Here is an 8865-nt window from a genome sequence, read left to right as displayed (position 1 = left end):
TAGTAAGATACTCAATGAATTGTTCGAGGTGGTGTTAAACAATGCATTTCATAATAAATTAGTTGTTCAATTTCTGTTTCGGTAACAGTTTTGATATTTGCTGGTGTTATCATTTGGTCATTTTTTTGCAACTTTGAAGTCACTTGAAAGAAAAATTGATTCGCTTTGTTTCTGAAAACAATGCAATCATTTAAATAACAACTTTATTATTTGCTGTAAAGCTATGTATAAATTAAAGGTTACCTTAAATTCATGTCAACATTGTTAAGTGCAACAGCAGAGGTGAGCAGTGGAGTAGCTGTAGGCATTGAGTTATTGTCATTGTTATTATAATTGACATTTTGAAGCTTCTGTAATTTCTGTGGAGTTATATCCAGAGCTTTACTCTCATCTACAGATTTTTTAAATCGCTTCATAAGATTTTGATTTTCATCGCTGAATACTGATTTCTTCTTTTTCAATGAGAACGGTTTATTTTGCAAATTTTTTAAACTAAAACTTTCTTTGTTTTGCCTATATTTGTAAAAAAGTGTTAATTTAAATGTATAATATAATAATAGATGCAAATGAATTACTAATTGTTCTTACATTTTATAATTTTTATCAATATTTTTTTTTAGATTTAAGATAAATTGTTCATCGTCATCCTCCATATTATCCGGGAAAGATACAGTAGACTGTTTTATAGGCTGTGTTAAGTTGTTTCTATTTATACAAGCTGAACTTATTTCACCTATAGAAATGGATTACTATATTATTGAATATTAATAATAAAAAATTCATAATTAACATTTAAAAGTGATCTAGCCTATTCAATTTATTCAACTAATAGTGACAATTTACCTGCTAACATGAGGGAAATATTTTTATAATCAAGAGAATTAGTCCTATCATTCATATTGATTATGAGAGAGAATACAGTGATATATCAAATATAGTTTCTCTGTTTAAATACAATGTTTTGCACATTTATTTATTTTACGTTCCGATATTCACAGCCGGTAATGAAAATTTAAGGTACAATTTCATGGTAGCGTCGAGCGTCAAGCGTCAGAGCCAATCAGCAGACAACAGTCAAATATCGAATTGACTGTCTAGTGTGCACCAAGCGCATATTAAGGCTTATTCACAGTCCGTTCTTATATTTAAAGCTGTTTTAAATACATATTCAAAAAGTTCTTAGCCATTAAAACGATTTGTACGCATGCTGTATGTAATATTTTGCTAAAAAGTATTTGAAGATATATTAAGGACGGTCTATAAGAACGGGCTGAACATGCCTCAGTAGCACATCCAATCGGATTTGCCAATAGATTTTCAATATTGACAGTGAATATCGAAACGCAGCCTCTGTATAGTAACACTACCTTGTGGTTTGATTAGTTTAGGCTAGGTACAGTTAGGTTAAGGTTTGCAATTTGCGTGTTATATTTCGTCAGATCACGCCATAACCTTTCTCCGTTCCACGATCCTTCTCATCGTTATTTCTCACATAACGTATGAGCAAGTGAGTCAAGTATTTATGAGAATTTATTTGCGCGAATGATGCGTCTCGCGACGGCGATGAACGTTAAATTGTTGCCGATACTGCGGCAACGCGGTGTGTTCGCGCGTTCCTTCTGCAAAAGTCGGCCTGCTGACCCTCAGATATTGCCGACCCGCATTAAATCAGTACGAACAGAATATTTTGCTGGAAAATCAAGATTATTGAGAAATGTACGCGGACGTCAGCTTCATCCCGCGGTGATGTCAGTGAGATTTTATGCGAAAAACTTTAATCGAAATCCACCGAAGTAAGCTGATTGGGTTTATCTTCCTTAATTGGATTAATTGCATGTGATACACTCTGTACATCTCATTCATTGTATATTGTAATTTTTACATGATAGCTGTAAATAATTGTGAATATTAAGAAGATTAATAAGAATGCTGCTAGTTACTTGATATGTTTTTATTTAGTGACGGAGACGGAGATCAACCGGCAGATTATCCTGCTTCCTTACCTGCAACTGTGGTGGTACCTGAGGTATGGCCTCATGTACCAGTCATTGCTATTAACAGGAATCCAGTATTTCCCAGGTTTATCAAGCTCATTGAGCTTACGAATCCAATTCTGATAGATCTGATACGTAGAAAGATAAAACTCAATCAACCTTATGTAGGAGTCTTTTTGAAAAAATCTGAAGAGTAAGTTTCAACAAAATGACAAGATACATTGATATAAATTTATAATTGCAAAAATTGTGGTAGCGATATAAATTTTAATTTATCGTACTTACACGTGCAGAAATGAAGCTGAAATTGTTCAAAATTTGGATGATATTTACTCTATTGGAACTTTTGCACAAGTACACGAGGTACAGGATTTAGGCAACCGAATGAGATTGGTAGTTATGGCGCATAGAAGAATCAAAGTTGTTAGTCAAATATTTGAAGATGGCAATACAAAACCAGGACAGGGTAAGGAAAGTACTGATGCATTACATTTTCGTGTTTACTGCAGGAAAATACAGTACAGGAATCTAACTTATTAGTTTTTAATGGTAAATAAGTAAAACATTTCTTATTAATTGTGGTGATCATGTCCTTGTTGGCTTGACTGTAATATTGTATCCCAGTGTTCTGTGTTGTCACTAGTTTTGTTTAAATATTGCCCTACCTATTGCACACAGAGATGAAACTGACGTTTCCGCTACTAAATACAACAATTACCGTCCCTGTAGACGACATGACTACTAGCAAGATGAGCCGGAGATCGTTACGTAAGAAGGCAGAGAATAAAGTTATAGAACAAATTGAAAAGATTAGTGAAATGGATCCTGTGGAAGTAAAACAATCAGTAGATTCACCGGAGAAAAATGCGAAGAAACCGTTAGATCCATCCGGCAGTCAACCTATATTGATGGTGGAGGTTCTAAATGTTACACATGAAAAATTTAAGCAAACTGAAGAGATCAAGGTAACAAAAACGATTTTGAAAATATAATTCTTAACGTACGTAAGCACATGTAATGACTTCTGCATACAATGTGGCGGTCGAAACAACCGGTGATAAAAACAATGGCTGTTCGCACGCGTAAATTCGTATTTGTTTCGTGAGTAATTTGTTCTTCAGCGTCCCTGAGGACCCCGGAGCGTTCACACTTGTTTAAAACCTTAAACCTCGCGGACGCGCTCGCGAGTGTTCCTCGCCACCGATTCTCTTCGTGAATTGTACTCGACGCTCCGGACTAGAGACTCCGGGTGACTGCGCCCCGTCTCTCGCAAACGCGCCTTAGTGCATCGCGCCCGGGAGTGCGAGTGTCTCTCGTCGTACAAGAGCCTTTCCGACGGCCTTCGTCGCGGTCGACGCCGTCGCGCCCCTTGTGCGCGATTTCCTATCCGTGCCTCTCCCCGCGAGTGAGAGAGAGCCGCCGCGGCTACCTAGCGAGTCGATCTCCTAGCGTTCCGTTTTCTTTACTCAGCGTTCCCCACTTTGTTTAACGTCGCGTTTTTTTAGTTTATAGAATCCCGTTCCTTTTTTGTGTCGCGTTGCGAGTTTTAAATTTCCTGTAAATACAGCGTTTCGTGTGAACAGTTATAAAGACTCCGTATTTATTTGCGCACACCCCAGCACTGCTTCCGCTCACTAACTTTTTCTTAATAGCGGCATCGCTAAATATAATTCTTAACGTACGTAAGCACATGTAATGACTTCTGCATACAGAACGCGAAAATGCTTTTCATGCGGCAAGAAGCGCCGTGGTAGCCAATAAACTGTTAGCTTTCAAGGAAAAATAACATGTTAATTGACTATTGTGTCGCTTCTTACTACGTGAAAAACGTTTTCGCGTTTTTGTATGTAGGAGCCATAAGTATGAAAGAGACAGAAGTAGAATAATTGCGAGTCGACCAATTTGATTTCATATATTTTATTCGTGTTGCTTTTCTTTCCTTTTTTTCTATTTTTCCTATTTTTTTTTTTTTGAATTAAATCTGGAAGAGAAAACAAAGGTTGTTTCTATTTCGAAGAAAATCGATGTTTCAAGTGTTCCAATTTTCATTATTCTCTGTTATGTGTGTGTGTGTGTGTGTGTGCACACATATAATTATAAATAATCCGATAAACGGAAATATTTGTTGAACAGGCTCTGACGCAGGAACTCATTAAGACGATTCGAGACATAATCAGCATGAATCCTTTATATCGTGAATCTCTGCAGCAAATGTTACATCAAGGACAACGAGTTGTGGATAATCCAGTTTATCTCAGTGATTTAGGCGCTGCCTTAACTGGAGCGGATGCACAGGAATTGCAACAAGTCCTGGAAGAAATGGATGTATGCATTGTTCATATTTTTTGTTGTTGTGGTATGAAGTATTAAGAAACAAGAGGAACATTTAGGTCTAAAGAGACAAATTATACATAATATTTGTATGTATTTTATATAGATTATAAAAAGATTAAGATTGTCACTCGCACTTTTGAAGAAGGAATACGAGTTGAGTAAACTGCAGCAAAAAATTGGCAGGGAGGTTGAAGAGAAGGTGAAGCAACAGCATAGAAAATATATTCTTCATGAACAGTTAAAAGTTATCAAGAAAGAGCTAGGGTTGGAGAAGGATGACAAAGATGCGATAGAAGAGAAATATCGGGAAAGGATAAAGCAGAAAGTGGTTCCTAAACCGGTGATGGACGTTCTAGAAGAAGAATTGAACAAGCTATCTTTCTTAGAAAATCACAGCAGTGAGTTCAAGTATGTATCAAATATCACGGATTTATTACACAACTGAAATAGTATTACTGTGTGCCTGTTACCACGAATTGATAGAGTTTACCAATTTTAACAAACATCATATCTTTTATAGTGTTACAAGAAATTATTTGGACTGGCTGACATCTATGCCGTGGGGTATAACGAGCACAGAGAATTTAAATCTTCAGGAAGCTGCCGAAATTTTAGATCAAGATCATTATGGCATGGAAGACATAAAGAAGAGAATTCTCGGTGCGGATGCTCATAATTGTAAACAATAAGAAACATGTCATCACATTGTCCGTAATTATCGTGCTTATCGTTGCAGAATTTATTGCTGTCAGCCAGCTGAAGGGCACTACGCAGGGCAAGATACTATGTTTTCATGGACCTCCCGGTGTAGGCAAAACCTCCATAGCTAAATCGATCTCTCGTGCTTTGAACAGGGAATACTTTAGGTTTAGCGTTGGCGGAATGATGGACGTGGCGGAGATTAAGGGGCACAGACGAACGTACGTGGGTGCCATGCCAGGCAAAGCCATTCAGTGCCTAAAGAAAACTAAGACTGAGAATCCCTTGGTTCTCATAGATGAAGTTGACAAGATCGGCAAGTATGTATAATTTATCTTTTTATATATTTTTTATATCTTGTTACATATGTAAAACATATGTATATACTGGATGTTTCTTTATCCACCTAATTATATTCTGCATGAAATCGGTGTCCCGTCAATTACACGTTAAATTACAATCGCACGTACAAACTGTATATGTATTTTTTAGAAAGATTGTACATGTTACTGATAACGATAATCTGTTAGGGGAGGCTACCAAGGTGACCCAGCATCCGCTCTTCTCGAAATGCTCGATCCAGAGCAGAATGCAAACTTCTTGGATCATTACTTAGACGTTCCGGTGGACTTGTCGAAGGTTCTATTCATTTGCACGGCGAATGTCACGGATACCATTCCGGAACCTCTGAGAGACCGTATGGAGATGATAGATATGTCGGGTTACGTGGCCGAGGAGAAACTGGCCATCGCGAAGCAGTACCTGATTCCGCAGGCTAAAACCGAGTGTGGCCTTAATAATGAGCAAATCAATATAGACGACAAGGCGCTCACGGCTCTGATCAAGTCTTACTGTCGCGAATCGGGAGTGAGAAGCTTGCAGAAGCACATTGAGAAGGTGCACAGGAAGGTGGCGTTCAAAATTGTGAAAAAGGAGTCCAATGGTATTACCGTGACCCCGGGCAATCTACAGGAGTTTGTAGGCAAGCCCGTGTTCACGCACGACCGAATGTACGACGTTACGCCGCCCGGGGTAGTAATGGGACTGGCGTGGACCGCCATGGGCGGCTCCACCTTGTTCATCGAGACCACCGTCAGGAAGCCGACGAGTGGCAAGAAGTCCGAGGGTACCTTCGAGGTCACCGGCCACCTAGGCGATGTGATGAAGGAGTCGATACACATAGCGATGACTGTCGCAAGGAATCACTTGAAACGCATCGATCCTGAGAATGCGTTTCTCTACGATTCTCATCTGCACATACATGTGCCCGAGGGTGCCACTCCGAAGGATGGGCCGAGCGCGGGCGTGACGATCGCCACCGCGTTGATTTCCCTCGCGAAGGAACAAGCTATCAGGCAAGAAGTGGCGATGACGGGGGAAGTGAGCCTCACCGGCAAGGTTCTCCCTGTCGGTGGTATTAAGGAGAAAACTATCGCGGTAAATTCCACTGATATATATGCATACAGGATATATTCAACGCAAGGCGTTGCATCAAGCTGAAAACCGATTTTGGCCATTTTCCATGCAGATCGCGTCGACCGAGTCCCACCGCATCGCGCACTTTGATTCGCCTATTTTCTTTAATAATTCGAAATTTTACGTTACACTTTATAAAGTGATGTCAGTTCTTTTTCTTTGCTTGATGTGTTGAATATGTTTCGTATGATTTGGCACGGCTTGTGTCAGACACCTGATATGTATATATCATTATAATATTGCTGTATGTTTTATTTTCCCAATAATGTGTAATATTAAAGTATGCTTCTTATTTTTAGGCAAAACGGGTCGGCGTTAAATGTATAATTTTACCTGAGGAGAACAAGAAAGATTTTGACGATTTACCTAACTACATCACAGATGGATTAGAGGTACATTTTGCTTCATCATTCGATGATGTTTACCGTATATGTTTCACACAGGCGAACAAGACCGAATCTTTTCAACCTGAAAAACCATTTGATGCTCAAATTTCACCAACGCAACCGGCATTTGTGTAAATTCGGATATCATTCGAAGGAATACATCGTTGACAAAGTATTCTTTCTTAATATTTTGTTTCTTATATAAAAAGTGTACAATTAATTAAAACTATGATTTTATATATTGGTTAATGTTCCACACACAAATAAGAAAAATATAGGAATATCACAATTTAAGATAAACAAATTTTTTTAATTGACCTTGTATATTTTGCAAGGGTAAAAAGATATCTACAATTTTTTTTCGATTCAGTAAGTATGTTTGGGTGTATTTTAAGAAAAGGTTTCCTGATTGTAAATAGTATGAATTTTATTACAATAACTCAAGCGATTATTTTAAAGATACTGTATAATTTTATATTAAACAAATTCTATACATATGTATATAGTTGAATACTACAAGTTCTCATACTTGTTGGATAAAGCTATAAACTATCGTAAAATTAAAAAAATTTAATTTTCTATCACATTACTGCATAAGAATGTTTAGTGATATTATTTATTATTAATTGTAACATATAAATAGAAGAACAGGAAGGATTCTATTTTATCCTTCACACAGCTTATGTTTCTTTCCTATCAAAAAAATTCACTTTTCCATGACCATTGCATATTATTCTATCAAACATTTTTTTTTTACATCAAAAGAGAATATATTGTACTGATGGATAAAAATGTTAGTAGTAACGTTTGTTAAGATAATAGGGTATCTAAGACTCTATTATACGTGGAAAGAAAATATAAATTTGAATAAAATACTTCATCGGAACAAGAAAATGTCAATGTATTTATTGTATATTTTTACAGGATTTATTAAATTTGTAATAATTAATAATCTTATGAAAAAAATAATACATCTATATAAAAAATAAATAATAAAGTATTGTATCTTATGATCTCTCTCACTAATATATAGCATACATCAAGAGGAAAATATGATACAATAGTATATAAAAAAAAATCACTAGAAATAAGAAATAACAACTGTACTTGTACGTCAACTTGGTACATCCATTTTACTGAGCCTAATTATAAAATCGCACAGTCGCATCTGTACTTGAATCTCCATTGGATTATTTGTCACATAGAATCCAGGCACCCCAGCCTTCTCCAGTATACTTTGCTGATCTGAAACCTTCTGATCCAGTTGCAATACCAATTTCATGTCGGTCTGCCTCAATTCCTCCTTGTGCTTTTTGTACAACGCCGCCTTCACCGTCATTATTTCCTCGTCCGTTGTTATTGTGGACAATGCCTCCTGAGATTCAATCTTCTGTTGATTCAAAAGCTGCAGCCGTTGCTGGAAGAGATGCTTCTCGGTAACGTGCTGTATTTCCATCAATCCTTTCACTATCTCGAAAATAGTATCGTTTAACAATGAATTGGCCAAACCGGATAACAATTCGTATGGCAGACGCATTTGATACTTTGGTGGAAGTTCACCGGCCATGTGTTGTAGCTGCTCCACCAAAAAATACAGTTTCCTCTGTAGATCCTGAGGAGTAGGACTGGCAATGTCCATTTTCGTTCTTTCAACAAGTGTGTGCTTAGCTGGCGAGAAAATATTCTTTGTACTTTATGGAATGACTCGCCTTCACAGATTCTCATAATTCGTTACACTCGACGGAGTAACATAATGTAGGATTCACACTGTTTCCGACATACAGTGTCTAATATCCAATAGGAAAACTTATTTTTTAGAGACAAAAATATCATTAGGTCTGTTCGTTTTTGCTGCACTTCTGAACTAGTGCAATAAGTTGAAGCGAGACAAGTATATGTTTGCTCACTTCAACTTATTGCACTAGTTCAGTGGTGCAGCGAAAACGAACAGACCTATTAACTAGAAAATGTGTTCA

At 37.2% G+C, this 8865-nt stretch overlaps 3 protein-coding genes across 5 annotated transcripts; 1 reads left to right on the top strand and 2 right to left on the bottom strand.

Annotated features, from left to right (window-relative positions):
• Positions 1-11: 11 nt before the first annotated feature.
• LOC106744672 (DNA repair protein RAD50-like) lies at positions 12-898 on the bottom strand. The gene is made up of 4 exons (XM_014619613.1): positions 844-898; positions 589-733; positions 244-513; positions 12-171 (listed from the first exon to the last, which is right to left on the bottom strand). The coding sequence occupies exons 1-4, from the start codon at positions 896-898 to the stop codon at positions 12-14; spliced, it is 630 nt and encodes a 209-aa protein (XP_014475099.1).
• A 349-nt stretch (positions 899-1247) lies between these two features.
• LOC106746169 (lon protease homolog, mitochondrial) lies at positions 1248-7143 on the top strand. Of its 2 annotated transcripts, none has more exons than XM_014622426.1 (10): positions 1248-1793; positions 1960-2187; positions 2288-2460; positions 2673-2959; positions 4128-4319; positions 4432-4736; positions 4849-4988; positions 5065-5347; positions 5558-6464; positions 6803-7143. In XM_014622426.1, exons 1-10 carry the CDS (start codon positions 1543-1545, stop codon positions 7022-7024), a joined length of 2988 nt encoding a protein of 995 aa, XP_014477912.1. In that variant the 5' UTR covers positions 1248-1542; the 3' UTR covers positions 7025-7143. The 2 variants fall into 2 exon arrangements, with proteins under 2 accessions (XP_014477912.1, XP_014477922.1); XM_014622436.1 differs by having other exon boundaries at positions 1543-1793; positions 2724-2959.
• Positions 7138-8659, bottom strand: LOC106746179 (gonadal protein gdl). 2 transcript variants are annotated; one of them, XM_014622461.1, is made up of 2 exons: positions 8399-8659; positions 7138-8306 (listed from the first exon to the last, which is right to left on the bottom strand). In XM_014622461.1, exons 1-2 carry the CDS (start codon positions 8612-8614, stop codon positions 8004-8006), a joined length of 519 nt encoding a protein of 172 aa, XP_014477947.1. In that variant the 5' UTR covers positions 8615-8659; the 3' UTR covers positions 7138-8003. The 2 variants fall into 2 exon arrangements, with proteins under 2 accessions (XP_014477947.1, XP_014477936.1); XM_014622450.1 differs by having other exon boundaries at positions 7138-8625.
• Positions 8660-8865: the final 206 nt, after the last annotated feature.

The sequence above is a fragment of the Dinoponera quadriceps genome, unplaced genomic scaffold (genome assembly GCF_001313825.1).
Source record: "Dinoponera quadriceps isolate SergipeBrazil2010 unplaced genomic scaffold, ASM131382v1 scaffold120, whole genome shotgun sequence".
NCBI lineage: Eukaryota > Metazoa > Arthropoda > Insecta > Hymenoptera > Formicidae > Dinoponera > Dinoponera quadriceps.
The sequence above is the reverse complement of the archived record's forward strand: the minus strand, read 5'-3'. Positions and strand labels throughout refer to the sequence as shown.